At 37.5% G+C, this 27,987-nt stretch overlaps 1 protein-coding gene across 1 annotated transcript in view; it reads right to left on the minus strand.

Annotated features, from left to right (window-relative positions):
• Positions 1–17,219, minus strand: part of LOC139983053 (MAM and LDL-receptor class A domain-containing protein 1-like) — a 170,602-nt gene extending 153,383 nt beyond the window's left edge. Inside the window, exons 1-8 of the mRNA XM_071996389.1 lie at positions 16,784–17,219; positions 10,933–11,076; positions 8,732–8,988; positions 7,096–7,333; positions 6,041–6,195; positions 4,173–4,365; positions 2,573–2,710; positions 320–600 (exon numbers count right to left, since the gene is read on the minus strand). Coding sequence (XP_071852490.1) covers positions 320–600; positions 2,573–2,710; positions 4,173–4,365; positions 6,041–6,195; positions 7,096–7,333; positions 8,732–8,988; positions 10,933–11,076; positions 16,784–16,850 — 1,473 coding nt within the window. The 5' untranslated portion in view covers positions 16,851–17,219. The remainder of the gene's footprint in view (positions 1–319; positions 601–2,572; positions 2,711–4,172; positions 4,366–6,040; positions 6,196–7,095; positions 7,334–8,731; positions 8,989–10,932; positions 11,077–16,783) is intronic.
• Between the last annotated feature and the right edge of the window lie 10,768 nt (positions 17,220–27,987).

Genomic DNA, 27,987 nt, shown 5'->3' on the forward strand with positions numbered 1-27,987 from the left:
TAATGTGTTGCACAAACTAAACATTCGAACATGCGTTATACAACATTGTTTCAAAATTTTCAAAAACTGTATCGCTATTTGCATCTAATCATGCTCCATTATACCATGGAGGTAAAAACAGCCTCCATGATTATACCAAACTTTATTCCACAGAGAAGAGGAAAACCTTCGATAGACCCATCCCCTCGACGACACCTTTAGCTCCCACCCCAGCCCCTCCATAATAAATACAAAAATGGTGGTCGGACCGCCCCTAACTTTTACCCCAAGTGACCTTTATATATACCTTCATGCATGCAGTTAATGGCGAAACACTTACGCGATATACGTAGGTAGTGTTGAGTGGTACTTGTCCCTGCAACCATTGGTTCTGTGTCAAACTAACTTGCCCGAAGCGTCCCCATAGTAAATCCCTCACTAGTGTAGGGTTGGTGAGGTCTCTGGTAGTGTATACCTTTAAGCTTCCAATATCTACACCGAACATGTTATACCAGAAAGACATACATTGGTAGTTCGAGATGAGTTCAAATGGTGGACTGACGATAATTGCTTGAGCTCCAAAGAACGTAGCACTGTTAGCTTCGATGTACAGATAGAAACCTTAAAAGGGATATAAAAAATTAAATATGAATCAACAAATAAAAAGGAGTTCAACCCCTGATCGACCTCGCGAGAGGTCCCACGAGGGGATAATAGTATTGTTTTTATAGAATATATTATAGACACTTCTTTTTTCTTGGGAAAGTTGTCTATTGTTCAGTCAGGGATTTGCTGGGAAGTGAAGTATTATGCAATATATAAAATATGAATAGTAATGTGAAAGCAGTATTATTATAATAATATAAGAACTTCCTCTTAGATATGTAATATAGAAACATGTTACTTTAAACGCGACCGATTTCACTCGAACGTACGTCGTAACACATGTGAAAAACATTTTGAGAGAAGAAAAAGGTAATATTGACATTAAGCTAGAATTCATCATATAAATGAAAAGATGAGTTACGAGCAGCAGTGAGTTGCTTTCACTGTTATCCCTTTATCTTAATTAATATATAAAAGTTAGCAAAGTTCGGGCAATTTGTTTGCTTGTAAGTCTACGACTGATCATGATTTGCCAGTTTAAAGTCGGAGTCGGTTTCAGAAGCTCGATAGTTATTGTTTTCCCAACTAACAGTCGGCCGACAATGAGCTGCTACAATAACACTATGGCACTTGGACCTCCACCAAAAACAATTGAGATCTTGAACTCAATGTGGTACTCCTTCACACGAAAATGTGAGATTGATCCAAGCTTTTCTTCTTGAGATATCGTGTTTGCAAGGTTTACACTAGTTGGCCCCTGATGACCCCAAATGACCTTGGAACTCCTCACAAAGCAATAGGGTTCTTCTACTTAATGTGGTACTCATATACACTAAATATTAGATTTGTCCAACCTTTCCTTCTTGAGATATCGTGTTTACTCGCGAGGCGTCACACACACACATGTTTGTATAACATTCCAACCGAGGACCCCATTGTATTTTCCATTGTTCAAATCCACGTACCCTAACCTTAACAATACCCCATACAATAGAATTATTCCGAGGACGTGGTGATTCTTTAGAAATCACAATCGAGGACCTGAAATTCTTTTGTTCAAGTCCTCGGTCCGTTAGAAAAACAAACGCACACACACACGCACACCCATACACTCCGCCTGCAATGAATGCATATGTTTACGATTATCATCGAAAACAAAAAACTGCATTGTTGTAAGGTGGCATACTCCTATTAGAATCTATATCCATTCGCCCGATTGTTCTCCTTCAGGAAAAGGGCAAAAAGCAGCAGGAGAACATCTTTTTTTTTTACCTGTTTTTTGTGGCTTGCATGCTAAAGAAAATGAATCGTAACACATGTGGTGCGAAAATTGGGTCAATTGAGGTAATTTTCGACCCCTTTAGGACTCTCAGGAGCAGCGTACGAAAATTGTTTACTATTGAGTGAAGAGGTTTGTATTAATGAATGTATTAAAACCCGGACCAAGAAAACAACCGGTATGGTAACATTACGCAAAATTTAGTGGAAAGACCAGGTTAATGACGAGAGGGGCGGGAGTGTCATGTAGAAGACTACAACTGGGCGCCCGGGGAAAAAAGTGGCCCGGGAAATATTTGATGAAAAATAATATGCTATCATAATTAGCAAATACGGTATGTATGCGATAGCTCTCTTCTCAAATCAATACCCGTCCTCTGTATACTCAAACATGGTGGGCTCGTTGATTCAGTTTTTCCCGGGACCCCAATTCGGGTTCTGACGCACCCTGGCAAAGACAAACACACCCATTCACTCAGTCTAGGACCTGAATGAAGATGCCGGTAGTTCACTATAAATATTCTTTCATTTATTGCAGCCCAATGCCTGCACTAAGTCTTGAAAATGTAATGTTTTTAGTCAGTCTGACTTGTTTATAACGTTAAATATATAGTATTAAGAATTATCAAGTGAAATCAATTTGTAATGTTTTTATTTTTGGTTACGTAATAGCTCCATGGTTAGCAGCAAACATATATTAGAAACTTACCATCGGCTACACCAGTTGTGTGATCCACACCCGGACCCGTCGACGACGATGACGTTGCCCCGCTGTGACGTGTCCAATCAAAATCATCCCCGAAGAAATTCGACCAGACGCACGTGTCAACTTCAAAGTCACATGATCCTAATATATGGAGAACCATGTATACATTAAGCTAAGGATTTTCGAGGCTTTATTAAAGAGTATTTTTTTTTTGTACAATTGCGAACTGTGGGGCACAACGAAGGATCTTGATCGCAAAATTGACACTTTTCAAAGGAGACTACTTCGTAATATTCTCAACATTAGATGGACCAATAACAATTGGTTATCAAACGATGAGCTCTACAATGAAACCAACAGAAACACCTTGGTCATCCATAGTCGCACATAGAAGATTGAGATTTTTCGGTCATGTAGCAAGACTCCAGGAGGAAGCTGCATCAAAGGTTGCTTTACGAGAAGCATTGAGACAAACTGCTAAACCAGTAGGAAGGCCCGTGACTTATACCTTGCTTGGAAAAATTAGGTCGCAATTTAAGGACGTTAACATTAACAATTTCGAGGAAGCAATAAACCTTGCGCAATATCATGATACGTGGCGTAGGTTTATCACTGATCATGTCAGATAGACAAGACTACTACTACTACTGTGTACAGTGGCGTAGGAAGGTACTTTTGAGTGGGGGGGCTGAAGACTGATGGCCGGCCTGGGGGAGGGGTCTAAGGGGAGGGGGTGTCCCCCTCCCCTTTGGAATTTTTTTGTGGCCTCAGATGCAATTTGGTGCAATATAGCACACTTCAACACCCACTCCATTTTGTAAAGAATTTTGGATTTTCACCTGGCCTTAGATGCAATTTGGTGCTTCAAATGAGATTTTTTTTCTCATTTGGAAATGAAAAAGGGGTTTTCTGACTTGCGGAGCGGGGGGGCGGAACGATACTTCCGCCCCCCTTATTTTTCACTGGGGGGCTGGCGCCCCCTCAGCCCCCCCGGTTCCTACGCCCTTGACTGTGTATACAGAAGTCATACGGTAAAGTAATAAAGAGCAAATGGTGTTCAGCCCAAGAATCTATACAACGGTGTTAACACTGAGATATATATCAAGAAGCCGACGTGCTTACTCCAGGTTGACTGAAAACTGCCTGCAGCCATGTTACCATCTGCACATGGTCGGCGTGGAATTTGTAAGTGTACGGCATATAGCGTTTAGTGTTGTGGTAATAAACCTCCCCATATCCATGACACACCCCAGTGGTATATCCAGCATACCCAGGGATAATCTCCTACCCCCATCCCTCTCCCATCTACCTAAAAAAGACTAAGCTCATTAACCTGTCTGTATTCTGTACGTGTTTTTGTCCCTTCTGTTACTGTTACTTGTCATTTAGCCTTTGAAGAAAATCCTGCTGGGATCGAAACGTCAGGCCAACTTACTTTTACACATTCTCCTACACAGGCTCTCTAGTGGATAAGCAGTTTGCTAACAGTTTTATTTTTTTTTTAAAACAAACTAAATTAGGCCTTGAAAATCAGGAAAATGTGACCTTTATTTTTTTATTAAATTATTTTTTTAAATTTTTTTTATAAAGATTTGACGGTTACCTTCGTCAACAGCGCAGACACCGGCTGTAAAACCGACCTCATCGATTGCGATATCCCCGCGTTCACCTCCGGTAACGACAGCTTCAAATGCCACTTGGAATGCAGCTGCTCTATTCGTGGAGAACTGTCCCGTATACCATTCATTGCCAAGATTGCCGTACCTGGTCCACAGTGGAATTCCGTCACCAACGATCTTTTAAAATGGAGTAAAAGAGAATGACAATTGATGAAGATCTTTGCGATAAAATGAAGAAAGAAAGGGGAAAAAGCACGGTTTCGTGTTGTGTGATGTGCAGTGATGTCATGTGTTGTGATATTTCGTTTTCTGTAGTGCGATGTATATTTTTTTGTAACGTTGAGTTGTTTCGTGTTGTGTTTGCCTAGTAGTGCTGTATTGTGTTATGCTGTGTTGTGTTGTATAGTGTTATGTTGTTGGGTATCGTGTTGTGTGATGTGTGATGTGTGGTGTTGTCTTGTGATGTATTGTGTTGTGATATTTCGTTTTATGTTGCGCGATGTATATTGTTTTGTAACGTTGTGTTATTTCGTGCTGTGTTTGCCTAGTAGTGCTGTATTATGTTATGCTGTGTTGTGTTGTATAGTGTTGTGTTGTTGGGTATCGTGTTGTGTGCTGTGTAGTGTTGTCTTGTATTGTCTTGTGATATTTCGTTGTATGTAGTGCGATGTATATTGTTTTGTAACGTTGAGTTATTCGTGCTGTGCTTGCCTAGTAGTGCTGTATTGTGTTATGCTGTGTTGTGTTGTATAGTATTGTGTTGTTGGATATCGTGTTGTGTGCTGTGCAGTGTTGTCTTGTATTGTCTTGTGATATTTCGTTGTATGTAGTGCGATGTATATTGTTTTGTAACGTTGTGTTGTTTCGTGTTGTGTTTGTCTAGTAGTGCTGTATTGTGTTATTCTGTGTTGTGTTGTATAGTGTTGTTGGGTATCGTGTTGTGTGATGTGCAGTGTTGTCTTGTGTTGTGATGTATTGTGCTGTGATATTTCGTTTTATGTAGTGCGATGTAAATTGTTTTGTAACGTTGAGTTATTTCGTGTTGTGTTGCCTATTAGTGTTGCCTTGTGTTGTGATGTATTGTGTTGTATAGTGTTGTGTTATTGGGTATCGTGTTATGTCATGTGCAGTGTTGTCTTGTGTTGTGATATTTCGTTTCATGTAGTGCGATGTATATTGTTTTGTAACGTTGTGTTGTTTCGTGTTGTGTTTGCCTAGTAGTGTTGTATTGTGTTATGATGTGTTGTGTTGTGTTGTATAGTGTTGTGTTGTTGGGTATCGTGTTGTGTGATGTGCAGTGTTGTCTTGTGTTGTGATGTGATATTTTGTTTTATGTAGTGCGATGTATATTGTTTTGTAACGTTGTGTTGGTTCGTGTTGTGTTTGCCTAGTAGTGTTGTATTGTGTTATGCTGTGTTGTGTTGTATAGTGTTGTGTTGTTGGGTATCGTGTTGTGTGATGTGCAGTGTTGTCTTGTGTTGTCTTGTATTGAATTGTGATATGCGTTTCATGTAGTGCGATGTATATTGTTTTGTAACGTTGTGTTATTTTGTGTTGTGTTTGCCTAGTACTGCTGTATCGTGTTATTTCGTGTTGTAAAGTATTGTGTTGTCTAATATAGTATCGTGTTGTGTTGCCTCGTGATGTGTTTGGGAAACGTAAGATAACCGATGGCGTAGTGTTATGATGTGTATCGATACTTTATTATGAATAAACTACTCTATGCTGAATTCCCAAAATTGATGAGCGTTGGTTGGCATGTCCTGATTTCGTTCTATGGGGAAAGTATAACCCACCAGTCACAAGTGCAGTTAAACATAGTCTGTCAACTGTTGCCATGACAATCACTTACCCAAACGTTTAGCGTTCCAATGTCTGTGCCGTACATATGATAGTTGAAAGTCCAGCACAACGATTGTCCCCACGTGATAGGGTCGATATTGATAGAAATAAGCCGGGCTTTGCCGTTGGGAATGACACCGTTGACCTCAGCGTACATGTAGTTACCTATGATAGTAGAATATAATAAAAATAATACAAACATTTTAAAAATGATCTCATTGTGCAAAACAAGTCTAAGGAACAATATTGTGTACGAATATTATAGCAGTAACGTGTCACGTGAAACGAAAAACTATACAAATGTCATTAACAGTTTGTATCAATTGGAAGCTGATCTATCCGTACCTCTTTTACATCCACTTCATGTGATAGATCGCTCAACCAAGAACGCAACCACGAACTGGTGGCCTCTGGGTCCGAGGTCCATATTACCTTGCCAACTTGAGATACCTTGTAATGTTATTGAATATCCGTGTGCAAACGTTGCAATACATTGTAGAATCTGCACCTGTTTGTTGTTGAGCTGTGCATTTGCATATTGATATTTAAGTTAAAGCATGCCGTCTGCTCGTCCTTGTTCACCCTGTCTCTCCATCTGTCAACATATAATCTTGGACATGTCGTCCGATATCTGTCCTGTACAGCATGACTATGTTACGCAATAAAATATATATGCTAACACTCAACGTCGACGGTGTTCTACTTGATTGCTTAAAGAACTCATATATCTAAACAAAGAAACATGACACTAAGGCGCCCCCCCCCTCCCCCTCGGTCTGGAAATTTCGTCCGACGCGTTATTCATTCGCTGCTTGTTTCCAAGGTTCTAGAGTCGCTGATTAGATCACACTGAGCCGGGATCACTCTACGGCCCAGTCTGCCACTGACTTTGGGTGTACGGCGTGGTACATTCAATTCTATTGATCACGTGACATACTTTACCACATAAGGGAGGAGTTTTGACGAAATTAAAATCATAGCTGGAGGCTAGTGGAACAATGTATTCAACATGGCGATACTGTTTAGAGGGGGGGGGGGAGGGGGAGGGGGAGGGGGATCACTTACCGCTAGCAGTATTAAACGATTTATCAACAGCTGGTCCAGTGCCAGCCGAGGGCGTACTTCCAGAATTACGAGACCAATTAAAGTCATCGTCTGTAGCCTGAGTATAACCACAGATAACTGTACTTTCAAAGTCACAACTATCTATGCCACGAATCGGGCAATCACCAACCACCACACCGATATCGTCAATGGCGATGTCCCCGCTGAAACTGGTGCCACGGACAGCTTCATACACAATCTATAGAACACGAGAAAAAAAATCAGAACAAAAACCCTTGTATTCAAATGCAACAGAACATTATAAATAAGTTTATTTTCTCACCAACGCTCGGGGGCGGGGGGGGGGGGGAGAATTATATAATCTAATTTGATTGAACCCCTTCGTTTACTATCTTAACCGGACCCTCTACACAACCTTGGAAATTAGGTGGGAGTTAGGTGTTATAGTAAAGGTGACGTTACTAACAATAGTATATTATAATTTTTAGACTCCAAGTTGACATTTGGGGGGGGGGGGGGGCAGGGGCGTGAACGCCGGACCAATATTCACGGCGCAAAAAAAGAAGAAAAAAAGTAGGACTTAGAAAAAAAAATGGCAAGAAATGATGCCATGGCAAATAATGATGACGGCAAGTAGGCTAAATGTGACTACTCTGGCATGGCAGGGATCTTGTTTTCAAGCTCGGGAAGTGCCATTTCCTGCAATCTGGGAGGCATTTTTTTTCAAAATTTTCTCCAGTACGCAACGCGCCAACCATGGTGGCGCGTAGCGTAGTTTGACCTACCAAACGTCCCCCGATAATTATGATAGACGGCCACACTCTGATCTGCCGCACCAATCCCAAATAGCTTCCGACGCCCCTGGGTGGGGGTTGGTGTAATACTGTGAATCTACCTGTACGCTTGCAGTGCGACAAGAGCGCCACAAGTCCTGAAATCGACGTTTGTTGAATTAAGTTAACGTATGTCCATTTCGCGTGCTCTCTTAAGACAAAATCGCCATAATTATACGAGAAAGTGACATCTGACGATTTCTCACATGTGTCTCTCGTGTTCTCATTGGCTCATTCAAAAAAATTTGGGTTTTCTTATTGGAAGAAATTGGCAAATGTCGAATAAAATTGTTATCTGTCAGTTTCTCGCAAGGAACACAATGAAGGACAAAATCGGATATATGTAATTTTCTTTCTAATATGAAAGTTTCTTAAAACCCAAGAGCGTCATGGGTTGACATAGATTGACGAACGTCCACGATGAGATTGCGAGTCACTGATAGATGCCAATTTTAATTCGACATATATGTCAATTCCAGGATTCATGGTTACGTAATAACAGGCACGTAGCCAAGGGGGGGGGCGAAGGGGGCAGCCGCCCCCCTTGAGCATATTTTAATTTTTTTTTTAATGTATTTATGATATCGCTAGTATTTTCAAAAGAGAAAATGCTAAGATGCAACTTACAAGGCCTGGGAAGCGCCATTTCCAGCGATCTGGGAGGCATTTTCAGCCAAAATTTTCTTGTATACGCTTCGCGCCAACATATGGTGGCGCTACGCTTAGATAGTTTGCAATGCCGAATCTACAGTTTCGCCCTTCCCTTGGCAAATTCCATGCTACGCGCCTGCGTAATACCATACCTTTGTGGAGGTTGATACTTTCATCGGGACCTGTGCAAGAATCCATCGGTTTCCTAGGTTACCACTGTTAGTCCAGATTGGATTTCCAAGGCTTGTAGTTTTGGCGTACACATTCAGTGTGTCAATGGTGGCGCCGTACATGTGATAGTAAAACTCCACACAATATTTGTTAGTAGTGGTTAATGCCGGACTCTCCAGGCGTGCCTTGTATCCCGTTCCACCCGAGGACGTTTCCAAATATGCGTAATACCCGTCGACTGTGTATAATTAAAAAATAATTAAAATATAATTAAAATATAATTAAAATTATAATATTTAAATATTTAAATATTTAAATATAATAAATTATAAAATTTTAAAATATTTTAAATCAGTTTAAAAAAAAATAAATAATTAAAAACAGTTATGAAACGAAATTACCAAACAAAAAAATACAATGGTCATAGCTAACTTTTGATTGGTCAATTAAAAGGTATAATGAAGTCTGAAATCCAACCCCATTGACCACATGTGTGTATTTGATAAAGATAGCCTATATGGAACAGTATGTGTCATAATAATGAGGTATTTTCTTTATGATCAGATAACGATTTATATTTTAAATATTCATTAAACATGTGTCATAACAATACAATGGTCATAGCTTACTTCCGATTGGTCAATTAAAAGGTAAATTTAAATACTAAAATCCATCCCAATTGACCGTGTGTAATTAAAACAAAAATGGAGCAGAAGTTGTTAAATAATGCAAATGTGCTTTCTCAATGATCAAATAATTATATCTATGTTGTTTAATGAAATCTATTTAACATATTATGTGCACACGTGTAATGACAATACAGTAGTCATATAGCTAACTTCTGAATGGCCAATGAAAAGGGATAACGAAGAATGAAGTCCATCCCACCAGCCACAAAAGAAATCTACAGAAACACAATAAATTGGTAAAGTAACTTTTTTTAGAAAAATGATAATCATGGAAATATACTTTTTAGTTTTTAGTTATTAATTTCCAAAATGTTATTTCTTGTCCATCCTTACAGTTCTTGAAGGTCTGATCCTTCGTTATATTGTTTAAATGGGAGTAAACCATGTGTCAGAACTACTCTTATACTTCACTCAGTACAACTGGGCTTAACTCAATACATATAGGTTCACCTATACTAAAGAGGACCAGAAGGTATGGGTGGGGTGAGGGGGGGGGGGGGGATTTGGGGAAGGGAATGGAATGGAACATTGAAGAGAGGAAGAGGCGGGTGTAGGGAATATAAGTTTAAAAGCTGTACGGAGTTTTCAAACATTGAAAGGAGTTAAGAACTAAGGATAGACCTACTATATAGTCTAATGATGCCTCATAATGAATAATTTGATTTCTAATCACTTATTTCTTTCTTGGGGAGGCGGGGGGGGGGGTTGAGACAACGTATAAGGTTACCGCATTTAACGACACCCCAACTGTAACCGCATTCGAAACATATTAGACTCGCCTAGGTCAGCACATCTGTATAGGTTCATTCCTCTATACAGTTAGGTTAACATTTGGAATTGCCTCCCCCCGAATAAAATTTCGATATACGGTAACGTGTTGTTCAATTTGAACAATCAGTGTCCAGGACTCTATGTATTCTCTGTCACGTCCGAAACAGGCGAGATTCGTGATTAACAACTCGGTTCTGATGGTTTTGGTCATCATTTCTTCGTTTATATTGCAGGCGCATGCTAGCTAGAGTACTGTTTATAAACATTACACAATGTAGTAGGTAGGTAGGTTCGGTCTACGTTAAAGACCAAACGCCGAACTGGCTTCTTAAGGACCGAAATAACTTCAAAAGGGTTGCAGTAACAATGACCCCTCCATTGAATATGATTAACTGACTAACTCTGACCATCACCACGCACTACAAAGACATGTGTTTGTATACAAATACAGTTGTTCTAATTAGTCACGTGTCGTTTCAATCCTTCGTGCACAAAACTTTGCTTCATTATACTTATCGCTTCTCGGCCTTTTGGCTAAGTTCATGTGTAGTATCTGTTCCCTTTCGAGGGGAATCAGTGGTGATGCACACCCGACGATGATCACACAGTCACGGTCCCGATGCAAGGGGACTGGGGCTGAGAGCGGATCAGTCGTTTGGTAGTTTGGTTTTCGTGCCCAGGTTCTTTCCTGAGCGACTTTTCCTTAAAAACAAAGTACTTACTGGTTCCGAGTGTATGATCCACAGTTGGTCCGGTATCCACAGAGGACGTTTGGCCTTTATACCTGCTCCAGTTCATATTGTCATCAGTTGCTTGTGTGTAACTACAAAAGTTTGCCTGGAAATCACATTCATACAGGGCGTTTCCTAAAATAGAATAGAGTATAATAGAATAGAATAAAGCAGAATGAGTAAAATGGAGCATGCTTTGTATACGATAGGCAGCATTATAGAGCAGCTGAAGTGGAGAGTTAAATGATATATAATACTATAGTGGCACAATAACTATGCTAAATATGCTAAAATGGTTTCAACAGCTTACAACACACTTTTAATTTTTTTTTACAGATTTGTAATATATATATTTTCTTTATTCATAATTAGGATAATCATTTTGTTCATGAATATGCATAATTCTAGGAGGACAGTCTATTTCTGAACTTTGATCCTTATATTGCTGAATCACAGTTTGAAACAAATACAAATTGCTAATATAATCGTGATGGAAATAGCAGTGAACGAACAATTCTCTATATATGCCCTCTAGACAGCCCTGGATTAACCATTAAGCAAGAAGGAGGGGGGGGGGGGTTGCGGGGGGGGGGGGTGGGCGGGGCACCACAGAAGTTTACCATAGCTATCATACCCTTCTTTATTTCACTGCCACACTCAACAATAGTCGAATCCGAGACAGAATTTTATTTCAATTCCAGCACTCGAGTCTTAATATCTTGTCAGTTAAAACAATGAAGGGGCCGAGGGGACACCATTGTTTGGCTGTACTTAATTAGGGCATCGGTTGGGCCTTAATCCAGCCCTAGGCCTACATATGAAAGTAACACACTTGAACTGGTCCCTATTTCACCTGGAAACGTATAATAAACGTTTTCAGTACAAAACTGATACGTCATCGTCTGTTGCCAGGCGATTTCTTATGAAATTAACCGAAAAGCGTATACCGCGCTATGCTACTAGTGTTATGCAAAACGCACACACTGTATATACACTTTGCCGATAAGTGGCGGTTTTACTAGGCATAATGTTATTTAAAAAACCTGTCTATACAAACAACGTGATTCTCGTTAAGCTGTATAATCCTCCCTGTTAATAGTGTGTCATTAGTTTAGGTAACTATATAGATACGCGCTGTTAAAAATGATCGCGTGTATACATCGTTATTTTCAATGGATCTAATTGTATAATTCTGCTCTCAAAATATCGATAAAAGTTTAGTACGAGACTAAAACGTTTGTAGATTATATAAGTTATGAAGTATAACTACATATCGTGCGAAGTATATGTAAGTATATATATATACTTCGAACAAAAGTTACGGTATATCGTAAACCGAAAACAAAAATCAATTTTAATGTATAACACGCTTGCTTGATATCTCCAGCCGTCACTATTACATCAGCATATAAATAAATAGCTAAAGAAAAAAAAAACGTTCTGTTGAGAAGTTTGATAGAACAGTTTGGGTAAGAAAGTAATACATCATGTTTAATTCACATTATGTACAACACAATTGCGTACTTTACAACGTATAAAAGTCCCAGTCAACATCACGTTCTATCAACATATTGTATTCCCCCTCCTTCCTTCCTTCCCAACCCCACCCCCACCCATTTGAAACAACTTGAAATTTACACCTTATTGTTTTCGTTCCTGGTCCTATTTTGTGAAACAAACTTCTGTAAAACAGAGTATATTTAGGGGCTTCTTATTTTACAAAAACACGAACAGAGGGTGGCCGTTGCGTAAATGGGTTGCGGAAGAGAAGAGGGGAGGGCGTGACATACCTCCGCTAATATAAGTATGGGGAATGGTCCAATCGGGGAAGTACTTTTCCATTCATTGCGGGAACAAGTTGGCCACCACTCCAGGGGGAAAATCCACCTTTTCAACAGCATTGAATTATCCCAAATATTTGTTAGCACACCTTTCGTTTAGACCTACTAATAGGCCTACTTTTTCTAGCCTTATTATCATTCAGAATGCACTATTTGACGTCTTAAGCGTTTATATTCTCTCTTGTACGGGGAAGACCACATATCCCCCAAATGGGAGTAACTTTCAACCACCCCAGGGCCTCGACCCCTTCTATGTAACATATTTTCATTCGCCTCCTTAAAACTTCCATAACAGTCCATACCCGTATCTAAATAATTCGGGGGAATTTATAACCCCCCCCCCCCTCTCCCCCATCTTTGCCCATCCTGCGCACACCATGCTAGAAATCGGGTAAATTTCAACACCGCCGGTTCTGTGTACTACAAATATTGCCCGGCACTGCGAGATTTTACAGATTTGCACGGTTGCATAACACCTAATCCTACATGACACCAACTCCTTAAACAAATTAATTGATCTACAAAATCTGAAATATTTTAAACAATAGTATATAACCTTAATTTATCTTTGTTGACTAACTGGTAGTTATTACAATTCAAAGGTTAATTATTGATTACTGTATTTGTATTAGAAATTTACATAAGTTGCTAACTGCCTGGAAACAAACCTGTGCATGGTAGCAGAATTGTATTGATCTGGATCTTATCATGGTGGAGATAATTGGCACATTTAATTCCAAGTTTATAGCTTAGCTTAGCTCTTAGCACTCAGTGTATACGGCTAACCACGACCAGTCTTCATGCTCGACCATCGTAAGATGGGATACATGGCCTGTGGGGAAGTGTACTTGTATAAGATTATAAGATCGACGAAGGTTTAAAACCAGTTTTGAAATCTCACATCCAGCTTTTTCCGATTGGGCAGACGGCGTTTGTCCGACGATTCGGGACTACAAGTATCAAGTTTCAATAAATTTATCCAATGATTTGAGAAATAATTATAGTATGTAATCTGAAGTCTCGCAGCACACTGTGCGACTGGTCCTAAAACAAATAAACTCAACCGTCGTTACGTTGTAAATATATATTATTGTCAATTTAAATAGGTATATATCAAATTTGAGTTGCTAGAAACTGGTATAAGTTCAAGGAAATTGACTTTTACCGATTCAATTCGACATATCATCGATTTAAACTGGTATATGTCGATTTAAATCAATCAAAATTAATTACTTACTTAAGTGTCCTTAGCTGCAATTTGGTGGTATATTTTGCTACTTGACGTAACTTTATGTTCAAGAAATTTCGGGCTTAGTCTGTCCAATATTTTTGTCTTTAATTGAGGCGGATAAAAATTTATACAATAAAAAATGGAAATTAACCCTTTTGCTTTGAAAATGTTTATAAATAATTAAAGATCATTAGATGCAATTTAGTGCTATCTGGTGATTATCCATTATGAGAGAACAAAAAGTTTTTTCCGCTTGAATAGTTGGGGCGGAAGCATAATTCAGTCCCCTCCATCTCAAGATGAAGTTTGGGGAAATTTTACAACGTGAAGAAGAGTGGTGAAAATTGAAATTGAGATTCATGCTGGGTAGTAGTGAAGTTTAAGCACTAGCAGTTCACGCCAGGGCCTCTGTGGCCTTGTTAGTGAGAAAACAACTACTTATTGTAATGGTCGGTGGAAAGAAATTTAACTGATGAACATAGAACGTTTTCGGCCTTTGTAAAAAAAGTTTTTGTTTGAGTATTTTTTAACGTTATAAATTGCATTTCGGGTCACCCGGGGGGCCGAGTTTTTTTGGGAGGGCACGTGCCCCCCTCCCCACCTCCAGGCCACAACTTGGCGACGCCACGGGTTGCGTCTGGTCGTGTGTATTCGTGTAGTGTGGGTCTGACTTAAACTTAAAAGCGCCGGTCATTATGTAGGTAGCATTCGTTCTGCGCACACTCGTATGCCATTTAGTGTGCACGTAATTCAAAAGTAAATAATAAAGAAGTCGTTAAACCGAAATCCTAGCCTGGATTAGTCTATTTGTGTTGGTAGACCAATTAATTCTATAAGCTATAATGTAGTTGAATAATTTACGGGTTCGATGTCCGAGATTAACTTTGATCAAATGTTTTCGAATTAGCAAAAAGCATGCCAGTCGGCTGGTAAGCACACGACTTTTACGCGGTGTCTACAGTCAACAAGTGTATCATACATTATAACCTACATATTACTGTTAGGGTAACTATATTGTCCATAAGCCTATACCTGGCAACCACCGAACGTGAACGCTATTCTATCATAGCCTATGCACACGCACAGACTATATACATATATATATATAATATATATATATAGCATTTCAAATACAAGCAACATTTAAGAACCAAATTTTTTGCTCAGTCACCTATCACATGGCAACAGATTAAGAACACCCCATCCCAGTAACATCTTCACCAACCTTTGAACCCTCGTATTGATACTTTATAAGTGTTGTGTTACATGACATTCTCATGGCATCAAACTACGAAATTACAACATGCAATGCTGGCGTAAAGTAAATGGCAAAATCGCTGTTTTAGCTTTAAAAATCAAATCAGAAGTTTCAGTAAGTGGGATAAACTTCTCTTGTTCTATAGAGTTTTAAAACTTTACGATAGATTTCCTACTCATTTGCTTTATATCTGTGCAAGAGGAAAATGCATGTCCTCAAAAAAGAAAAACAATGACACCTTGCTACAATTCCATTTTCGTTACTTGTGATACAGATGAAACTAAATTTTAACTATAGCAACCGCAATAGGCAATTAATGACAATCTATGTTATGATGATATTCAAGACCAGCATTATAGTTAGAAAGTAGGAGTTGAGTGGGGTTGCTGGGTGGGGTGGGGGTGGAGGGACAGTAGGGAGACCCTCCTTTTCTCTTAACTTTTCATTGTTCTAAACCTTCTGATGTATGCCACTGTGTAACAATGGTGAGTTCTACAGATCAAGTAACTACTACCATGTGATTGAAAATGTTTATGAACAGATAAAACAGATGATCGACTTGTAAAAACGTCACTAATTTCAGTCACAATTACTCTCACCCTACCTCAGACCTCGAAAGTGAGAGATAAGACACCATGTATTTGACAAAATAGAAGAAAGTGCATATTTTCTCCAAGATCAAGCTTATAAACCAATAAGGTCATTAGAATATTAAAGACAGCCTGTCAATACTTGTGTTACTTTTAGAAACATGTCACAAATGTTTCTAAATTATTGTTTGCTAAAGTAAACAACAGTGTAGTCTAACGCGTATGAATATACCTTCAAGCTGTATATATATATATATATATATATATATATATATATATATATATATATATATATATATATATATATATATATATATATATAATATATATATATATATATATATATATATATAGGAATAACGGTAAAACTGTTAAACAACTATGCTGCATTTAGAGAAAGGCTGGATCTCGAGTGAGATACAATAATTGAATTAGGTAAGTGATTGGAAGTAAAACAGCCAATGTTTGGTTTTTGCAGAGCTTTCGAGCAAAACTAGCTCTTCCTCAGTGCATGATCACCGAAAAAAATATATATATAAATATAAAATATAAATATATATATATATATATATATATATATATATATATATATAGGAATAACGGAAAAACTGTTAAACAACTATGCTGCATTTAGAGAAAGGCTGGATCTCGAGTGAGATACAATAATTGAATTAGGTAAGTGATTGGAAGTAAAACAGCCAATGTTTGGTTTTTTATATATATATATATATCTATATATATATGTATCTATATATATATATACATATATATATATATATGGGGTGGGTGCATTTAACTTCACAAGAACACTATACTTTAGCAAATGAACAATAGCCACAACGGTTATAACTAACTATACCTAACATTGTCATATTTTACAGTATGATGTACTCATAAAGCTATAGAATGAGTATAAACTTACCAACATCCAATGAGTTCCATAGTACCACGCACAGTAAAAATGCGAATTTTGCCTTTCTGTGCGTCATTTTGTATTTTTTTGCAGTCTGTAGTTTGTTATTTTTGAGTCAACGAAATATTGATGTATTTCAAACAAAGACTTTTGTGCCCATATTAGGGGCCAAAATCCCCACGACAAGTGATATAGTCCCTGTTTCCCGTCGATCCAAACTATCAAATATGTAACTATCAGCCTCCACTAACGAAAATAATACCACATCCTACAAAGAAGAAGAAGAAGAAAAAACACCCGTTATCCTTTACAAAAACCAAGAGACACTTCCACGTACAAAATGAAAAGAAAATTGTTTCCAAAATGATCGATATTTTCTTCTGTTCTTTTAAACAAAAGATCTGCTGTAACTAAACTCCTCTGGTAGAGGCTATAGCCTAGCAAGTAGTAGTCGGTATGATGGTCAGCAAATTTGAGTTGGATTACGAAGTGCGTTTTTTTGTTGGAATTTGTTACCTAAAGCACACGGAATGGAGATAAATCTTTAAATCCACAAGATTATCTTTTAGTCTTCGAACTTTGTTGCTAATTATGATGAAGATTTTGATAACCCTAGACCTCGTATCTGATAAGACACCCTTAAAGTTTTACAGGGTATGTAGACTTTGGAGTATTTCACAACAAAACTTGAAAAACCCAGGTTAATAATAATGGGGTCGCATTTAATCTGTAGAGCAGCAGAAAATATTTAAATATATAACTGGAAACCAATTTAACGGTGTTCTAGTCAAGACCTTCACATTTGTGTCCGAGTCCTGAGCCGTTCAAGAAGTTGTATAATACGATTGAATAAGTAATATGTTTGACCTATATGTTAGTTCTCAATACGAGTCCGAGTTTGTCTTCCAGACGAAGTTTAATTCCTAGTCCAGCTGAATAACAGAGTTGAGTCCTAAATCTTGAAAAGTTGGCTCAAAGAATTTAGCAACATTTCTTTCAATATTATATAACCATATCACAGAAAAGATGACATTTTCGTGATTTATTGTTTTGCTTAAGTTGTAAAAATTTGATATTTCATGTCTTTAATTCCTCTATCCTGGTGCGACTTTAACAGGCCAAACTTAAAAATAATCAGGGCTCGCTGACAGGTACGTAACAAAATACATAAAGGCTGTGAAGACTCGCGCAAAAAGAAACGTCTAATGCCGGTAATCTGACCTAGTTTCGAATGAGGTGCAACAGAAGTGTTAGACACCACCATCGATCCCAGAAAATACACACACAGCTTGCTACCGTCGGTAAATAGACACTAGTGTACAGTCAATACATACAGCTGCGGTCAATACCCACAGCACAGTGTACAAACAATACAGCGATGGACATCTCAGGTCCAGCTAAAGATAACAAGGTATCACGGTTCATTACTGTACTGTCTGCATTTTGTAGCGACACGAACAAAACGTCACTAGCAAGCAACGGAAAGTTAACTTTTTCAGATGGCCGCACGCGGTTTGGGGCGGGTCTTCAATGCCTTTAAAAGATGAATTGAAGTATGAAATTAATTTTGATACGATATATATAGAATGTTAAAACAAGACGTTGCCATCAGCCAGGATGTTAAACTTTTCAGAAATGACCATTTAATCATCTGCATGGGTCCATCAATTTTAAGCAGCTAGATTATTTTCTTCTATCAAACTGCAGTCGATTCCTCAAAAGCATGACTGTAGAACTCAATGGAAAAACGTGATAAAATTCATGGTTTCAAATATAACAAATTTATATAATATGTTTCAACTTTATCAAACACAAATGATGTTGATTGTCCGCTAAGGGTGCTCTGCATGTTCGCACGAAAAACGTTTTCTTAGTTTATTAGATATTAGAATAAAAAAAAACAATGGGATACAATTAAAATGTAGGCTTTGACTATAGGGAAGAGACGTTATCATCTTAAAGGTGAATATATTGAGCACCGAAATATCTATATGAACATAACATTACAAGTAATTGTTTTCTTGGTTAATAATGGAATCAAATTAAAATGTAGGCTTAGACTATGGGGAGCTTACTACAACCATCGATATAGCCTTAAAGGTGCATTTCAGAGATTAAGCACATCTTAAAGGTGAACACCTTGAGCACCGAAATATCTATATGAACATTACAAGTTCTATTGTTTTCTTGGTTTAAGTACTAATTAAAATCCATACAAAAATGAAACAAATTTAACATGTAGGCTTAGACTGGGAGCTGACAACAACCATCGATATAGCCTTAAAGGTGCATTTCAGAGACTAAACACATCTTAAAAGGTGAACACCTTGAGCACCGAAATATCTTTATGAACATTACTAGCTTCTCGGTTTGTGACAAAACAAGACTAACTTTGTCTGTATGAAGTCATCATTGGTAGGCTATGGTACTATACCGTCAAATTCAACCCAGAACGCCACTTTAAATCATAACAATGAATTGGGTTGTCTAATTAGGTTGAATATGTATACTTAGCGGTGGTGGTACACTATTCACTGCATAGGAATATAATAATAATAATAATAATAATAATAATAATAATAATAATAATAATAATAATAATAATAATAATAATAATAATAATAATAATAATAATAATAATAATAATAATAATTATTAACAGTTCTTATATAGCGCAACTTACTATAAAGTCTCGCCGCGCTGTACTTATCCCTGGTCATTGGTACCTTGTCACACCTACACACCAAAGTGTGCACAATTCAATCTCTTCTGGGCACCACAGTGCACCACAACCACGTGTCCCCCGGGGGGACTTCCCATAGGGTGCAGCCACAAACCGGCGCACGTAACTATATTTACAAGTCCCCTCGCAAGTCCCCATTTATACACCTGGGTGAAGAGAGGCAATGGAGATAAAGTGCCTTGCCCAAGGACACAACGCAATGATCTGGCCAGGGATCGAACCTGTAAGCCTTAGATCACAAGTCCACTGCCTTGACCACTTGACCACAACGCCCTCCTATATGACTAGTATAAACTGCAGCCTCTGTGCGTATTGTATGTATCCGAAATTTGACAAGACGGGTTTGAGAGGAAAGTGATCATTTTAGCTTGTAAATAAAAGGAAAGCATATTACTTGGATATTAGTGTAGCATTTTTTTTCTCGAATAATCTGGTTCTAGACTACATATTGCATATAATCATATTATATACTAGTATCAATTGATAATAAACTGAATCTCTTATCCATGTTATTGCTCCTGGGTTAATTCACAGAGTTTGTAACTACCATTGATACTGTTCTAGTGAATACGCTAAATGATGTTGACTTCTCTGTTTATAACAGATATTTATATCCATTTGACAGTTATACAGTTGATTATGTAGATTTATACCTGATATGTTTTACAGCCCCCCCCCCCACCCCGCCACTCATGTAAGAGGGTAGGCTATAGCACACACTAGTTTAAGCATAAAATAACATAGCTTTTGCATTATATGACTATATATATTATCACACACTCAGCGCATTGAAGATTTACAGCAAGCTCGTATAGACTATACATTGAAGCAGAAGTGAAGATTTCTATATACATATAAGTATGGAGAATTGCATATATACATGCACACGGATCAGTCAATATTTGTACTTACTAAAATCATATTGACTTTAACCAGCGGAGGTAATGGTGTAGCATGCTACCAAATATTTACATTTCATACATTATCTTTTCCATAACACTAACATGCCATTATATTGTTGTCATTAACTACAGAAACTGAATTATGACAAAGATAATATCTGGGTGTTTAAAAAAAGGTTGTTCACATTGATGTAACAGTATTATCAATGCACGCGGTTCGTGTTACAATGATATATACATTGTGTAGCATGGCAGCTATACCAGTTATATAGCCGAGCCGATGGCAACAATAGGTTAATGATTTGATCAAGAGATTAATCACATTAATGTTACTGTCTTATATATAGTCCGCCCTGGAAAGAACCTGGGCACGAATACCAAACTACCGAACGACTGATCCGCTCTCAACCCCAGTCCCCTTGCATCGGGACTGTGACTGTGTGATCATCTTCGGGTGTGCATCACCACATCCCCCTCGAAAGGGAACAGATACTATAAATGATCTTAGCCAAAAGGCCGAGAAGCGTGAAATAATATCCTAAGTCAGTGCTTCCTAACCTCTTTTTTTTATGTTACCATTAGCAATAAAAACAAAAATGCAAAAATCATTTTGCATCCCTTTTGCTAGCTTTGAAGAAAGCTTTAGCGTATTAGGCGTACAGGGGTTAATCTTGCAGGATACTTGTTGCTTATGCCTTAGCTTCGAACCTCCCGGAGCACTGATCCGTAGCCCCAGATGGTTCGTACCCCCCCTCTCCAACTCCCCCGGGTTGACAAATGCTCTACTAAAATATTACTGTTACGCGTGAATTGGGCAACTATGTTCTCGTGAGGCTTAGTGACGTAATCGATATTGACCAATCATGGAGTTGGTAATGTTCATACACGTAATAGTAAAGAAATGATTAGTTATTGTCTAGTTATAGAGGTTGGTAAAATTATAATTTTAAGTATGCATCAATAATATCAGTGATACACACAATGCATAATTGAGTAATTTAAATTCTGATGTTTCAATTTAAATGAAACCTGTTGCAAGCAATTACATTTAAATACATTTAAATTACTCAATTATGCATTGTGTATGAGTGATATTTTTTATGCATAGTGTAAACTGTAGGCCATATATAACCTACAAACCACACCACAGTATACATATTTCATGGTTGCCTTGGATAATTCGCACATAATGAATGTAACTATACACTTCCATGGCATAAATTGAAATATATGTGAGAAACGAAAGAAAATTGCATAGATACGCATAGCCCAATTCTCCTATTGAATATGTTATCACAAGTATATTTCATATACAAACTAATCAGCTTTTCGTGTTACTAGTTACATATGGCGGCTTTAATATGTTTCCCGCTCATACGAAAACAGTCATCATTGCATGAAAAATGGAATCAATATTTGATCCTGCAATAAAATCTAACGTAATGAAAAAGGTGTTATACAATTAGAAACTCGGTAGGCTTGTTTTAAATGTTTACATTTCCTAACAGAGATAAGCAGTCAGTAATTATTAATATCACAACTGAACTTTCTCCATTTGTTTGCGAGTTTTGTTTTTTATGTTTGTCCCTGGAAGCATATAACATGTTGTTGACCGGTACTGTCATCGCTATGTACACTATATTTATAAATTTCGTTAATTCCTTGAGGTTGAGTCAAACTAAAATCAAAGCTTTACATGTTTGTTTAAGAATATTTGTTCTGTGCCGCCCGATTCTTCTATGTATGTATGTATGCTCCTGTTAAAACATTTCCCCTTATATGCATGGCCTACCACACTAATGATTTAGGTGATGCGCCATAGACAAAAGAAAATTGTTTAATTTGTTGACACAATGTGTATAGATTCCTTTGCTAATAACATTTACATTGTACCGAACTTTGAAGCTACATGAATGGCCTACGTGTCTATTGTACTTTGTCCATTGTTCTGTTTAAAACTAGACGAAACAGATGGCGGCATACATTATTTACTTTATACTTGTATAAAATACTTGTCAACGTATATCGGAATCCCTTTATTTAAATAAAACAAGGAATTATAAAATGATAATGAAAGAGAGGTGGAGAGAGAGGTGGGGTGGAGAGAGAGGTGTGTGTGGAGAGTAAGGAGGGGTGTGGTGGGTGGAAAGAGGTGGAGAGAGAGAGGTGGAGAAAGAGAGAGGGGTGTGGTGGGTGGAGGGTGGGTGGAGAGAGGTGGGGGGGAGAGAGAAAGGAGTGGAGATACAGGTGGAGAGGGGGGTGTGGTGGAGAGAGAGGGGTGGAGAGAGAGCTGGAGAAAGAGAGAGGGTGTAGAGAGAGTGGGGTGGAGAGAAAGGTGAGGAGACAGAGAAAGGAGTGGAGAGAGAGGGGGTGGAGAGATAGGTGGAGAGAGAGGGGGGCACAGACAAACAGACAGACAGGTACAGTGAAAGGGACGGCGACATGGACAGGCACAGAAAGAGAAGCAAAAACAACAGCAAATGGGAAGCAGAAAGAATAGGAAAACATAAAGATATAAAACAAAAAGCATGTTCTATTGTTTATCAAGCAGAACATTATTTATAGCTATTAATTGTATTATAAGTAAATGAAGCTCTGTTGCTCCTTGTGAACTATAGAGACGCTAGAAATAAATATGTTACCGTTTAAATATAAACACAAATCTGACTTTTAACCAGTCCCTGCATGACAAATCAGGTCATATATGGACTTATACGAGGACCTGTTTTATCAACATTGTAGTGTCCTTTGTTCACTAAGCACCGTGACCAGTTGCACGAATCACAATTTAACACATATCTAATCAAAGATTAAAACAAATCAAAACAAAACATCAGCTGGTAGTAAATACGTTTAAAGTTTTCTGTTATCATATTTGCGCTTTAAAGTGGAAGTCATGAATTGAACTTCCAGTGATATATGGCATAATTCATATCATTGACCATAACACCTAAAATAAAACAGAAATGGTCAAGGTCGAGTAAACTCAACTTCGATATGGTTAGAATATAAATTAGGTTTCAATGACAGTATTTGCAATGCAAATGCATGTTTCTAATACAATTAGTTTTCAATTACAGTAATTGCAGTGCAAATGCAGTGTTTCCAGTAAGAATATAAATAAGGTTTCAATGACAGTATTTGCAGTGCAAATACAGTGTTTCCATTAAGAATATAAATTAAGTTTCAATGACAGTATTTGCAGTGCAAATGCAGTGTTTCCAGTAAGAATATAAATTAGTTTCAATGACAGTATTTGCAGTGCAAATGCATTGTTTCCAGTAAGAATATAAATTAGTTTCAATGACAGTATTTGCAGTGCAAATGCATTGTTTCCAGTAAGAATATAAATTAGGTTCAATGACAGTATTTGCAGTGCAAATGCATTGTTTCCAGTAAGAATATAAATTAGGTTTCAATGACAGTATTTGCAGTGCAAATGCATTGTTTCCAGTAAGAATATGAATTAGGTTTCAACGACAGTATTTGAAGTGCAAATGCAGTGTTTCCAGTAAGAATATGAATTAGGTTTCCATGACAGTATTTGCAATGCAAATGCAGTGTTTCCAGTTAGAATATAAACTATAGGTTTCAACGACAGTATTTGCAGTGCAAATGCAGTGTTTCCCAGTTAGAATATATAAATAGCTCAACCTTGCGTGTAGACCCTTTTATAGGGTAACTTTTAGCCCATTATGAATGCTCTATTTTACAACATTTGTTTCTAAGTGGAGAGGCGACCTCCAGACGCCTCTCTCTCTCCTCTACATAGGAATCGGCTTTGGTGATATCAGAGCAACTCCGCCACCATTTCCAAATGCTAGCTTTGTGCTCAATACTTGTTGAATTCTTGATGCTTAATTAAAACAATGACAATACAGGTTTAATGCGATGTAGCTAATTACGAGAGTGTCATCTTGGATGTACATTTATATTACGATAATGCGTACAAAGATTGCAATAATATAACTACCAGAGGTATTTTCGTATACAAAACCAGATAAAGGGTGCTGAGATTATCAAAACCCTATCTGCCTTATAGCTTCAAAGTTCAAACATTAATTTTTATGTATATTGCTGTAATAAAATCCATTAAACTAATAATCTGGAGCATACCGAATACACTGTCTTGCTTAACACGTTCGGCCAGAGCGATCAGGTCTTATTGAAATATAATATTTATAAAATATTTCAAGCAAGCGTACATACTTTCAAATAAACAAATGAACAAGTCTGTAATTTCTTCTTTTCTGAATTGCTATAACAAAACAAGTTGACTTTGATATTATTCTCGGGGAAATAGCGTCAGACTTTTTTTTTGGGGGGGGGGTGGGGGCTGGGGGGGGGGTTGTAACCGATTTGAGCAAACTTGATACCATACTAGCGGTACCGTTTAGCGGTTAATGATTTAAGCTCATGAAGAAGTTATGGGCAAAGCTAACATTGGATAAAGTTATTTTGAATTGTTGTTGGAGAATTTATTCGAAGAGAGGTTGTGACAATTGCAGTGCAAAATGAGAGAACAAATAGAGAAAGTGTGGTTTGTTCATCCTCTTAGCTGCTTTCAACTCGATATCTCAAAGTAAGTGTGTTTTCATATTTCATTTACCGATGACAATTTAAAATAAATACATATCGATGCAGTATTTCATCAATGCCTTGGTTCTTGCGTGGGTAGATGTGATCAAAGTTTACTTATTGCAGTTGTTTCCTTTAATTGTGAAGACGGGTTTTTTTGGGGGAGGGGTGGGGTGGAAGTTGGGGTGGGGGGTGGGGACATATTTCAATTACGTCAGTGTATTGATGATTGAGGTTAAAGATGTTATATATTTCCCCCAAGTCAGTTCTTGGAAGATGGGGACTGTACGGTTACGGGGAGAGGTGGGGAAGAATTGTAACAGAGGGTGCAACCCTGCAGGCTCAACTTGTGGTTATGTTACGTTTAGTATAATTTATGTGGTATTTTAATAACCATATGCATATGCATATTTTGTTTTCAGGAAATAATCTCCTTGACTGTGATTTCGAAGTCAATTTCTGTGGTTAAGCCCAGGCCGACTGACGATGACTTTAAATTGGACCAGGTATAAAGGAGCCAGGCCCTCTACAAGTACAGGGCCGTCCGTGGACGATATGCTCTTGGAACAGGTCGTTGAGTTTATAGTGAGATTGTAGTGAGATCAAGAGGCTACCACTGTGTATTTGTCCGCTTACAACGTAAACGATTATATGTTTACATGATCATAATATATATTTTTTTCTTTGCCAGGGTAATATGTCCAGTGCAGATTCCTATACCCAGCGAAAGGTGAAATGGTAACAAGAAAACAATCAGAGTTTGATTTTGTGCTAAAAATGAGTCTGTACTATTTCACTATTTCAAACTTTATTGCTTGCTTTACTCAGGAGGTCAACAAATTTAATGAATAAATAGACAAAACGGTTTAAGAGTTCTGAATGAAACATATATATCTCCCTGCGTACATTTGGTTTGTGCAGTATTGTAAAGCATTCAAGTATTATATTGTCATTTGATGTTCCTGAAATGTATCCAGTCTTTATTCTAACATATTTGTTATGACAAATTTATGATACGACATATTTTTTAGATGGACAATTAATTAGCTGGAGATACTAGTAAATAACGTGTAATTTTAGTTATGTGGAATACATGTTGTCTAACTATTTCGTTAATATCATTTGCCTGACTAATTACATAATACATTTTAGGACATGTTTTATTACAATCATGATTTCTTAAGTCTTTTTATATATATATATATATATATATATATATATTCATTTAATTTAATTAATTTGTTTCTTCACAATATAAATACAGAGAAGTTAACTTAGTGACAAAACATATCAACAACAGGGAAAATTGTTTAAGGAAGCACTTTTAACATTATAAATAATATAACGAAAATCCACGTTTATATATATCTATATATATATATATTTTCTCAAACTTCTGCTCAATTCAGCAGAAATCAGTAAAGTAGTCGCTTTGAATTTACAACCATGCCGACACCCTTCTCTATAAAATAGTTTCAATTCCTGCTACTCCTTGTCACTTTCGATGATCATGCACTGAAGAAGAGCTAGTTTTGCTCGAAAGCTCTGCAAAAACCAAACATTGGCTGTTTTATTTCCAATCACTTACCTAATTTAATTATTGTATCTCACTCGAGATCCAGCCTTTCTCTAAATGCAGCATAGTTGTTAAACAGTTTTTCCGTTATTCCAATATATATATATATATATATATATATATATATATATATATATATATATATATATATATATATATATATATATATACACAAACGAACAATATGTAAAGGAATGCAATAGTACTATATAATATATTTTGTATATTGTTACGGCATGGCAATAGAATAAGCATGCGAATAATTAACGTAGACAATATTAGGTAGACAACAATGGAAAGAAAACATCGTTTAATGTTATGTACATATAAATACATACATACAATATATATATATATATACATATATATATATATATACACGTAGAGTACCCTACCACTTTAAGATCATATCGTAGAGTACCAAACATTAATAATATTTTGACAATTTGCCTTCTCTGGACAGCCCGTCAGCATTGTCCCACCACCATCAACGGGGCAGAGGGGGGAGGGGGGGGCACCATCAGCGTCAGCTGTTCACCCCGCTGGACAGCTAAACACATTCCCATTCACCCCACCTCCGACAAGAGCAGCATTCTAGTAAAACCTTGTATCTTCTAGACAAATAATTAATTGTCACAATGGTCAGGATTAATCAAGAAAAACAAACAGTTATTAACCTGCAAAATTTGCTGCTTCTCCCGCAGAGAGACCAAATTGAGCTTCGATAATTTTGGTCCAAACACAGAGATGGACGAAACAATGAAAAATTCGGCACCAATACCGACATAAATGCACAAACAGGGTATATTTTTCAAGATGTTGAAAACAGCTCGCGGCAAATCTCCGATTTTATTCACGAAGCTGGTCCCGGATGATCGAAACTTTGATCCCTTTTGAGCGGTGTTCTTTCGGTCGAGTTCAATTTTCTTTGCCCCTGTGCAGATATGACAATAGCATTGTTTTATTGTAAAGACGCCGTAAAAATTTATGCACCATGACTATGGGGCTAGCCTTTTTGTTGCTTCTGTTTCTGGCAACACAATTACGCACAGTACGTGTGCATGAATAACATCCAGCGTGTACATTGACGTTAGTTTAGCTGAACAGGATAGTAAAACAAATGTTTATCACATTGTTGACGATATCTTATCCCGCTCCGGCACAATACTTAATTATATAAGCAATGGATGGTTGTTATGGGCATGCTTTACCTCTTGCATATTCACAACTACATTTACTGATGACGTCATCTCTACGTCATCTCCCTCGTAGTATAGTCCACGCTAGTACCGCGTCCTGATGCCAGTCAGAGGTCTATACACCATTGTTGGGGAATCATCGCCTCTCATCCTGTTCCATTAACACGCGGTTCTTTATTGTTTTGCCGTAACACTGCGTGACCAGTCTTATTCCT

This window comes from Apostichopus japonicus, chromosome 16 (genome assembly GCF_037975245.1).
Source record: "Apostichopus japonicus isolate 1M-3 chromosome 16, ASM3797524v1, whole genome shotgun sequence".
In the NCBI taxonomy this organism is placed as follows: Eukaryota; Metazoa; Echinodermata; class Holothuroidea; order Aspidochirotida; family Stichopodidae; genus Apostichopus; species Apostichopus japonicus.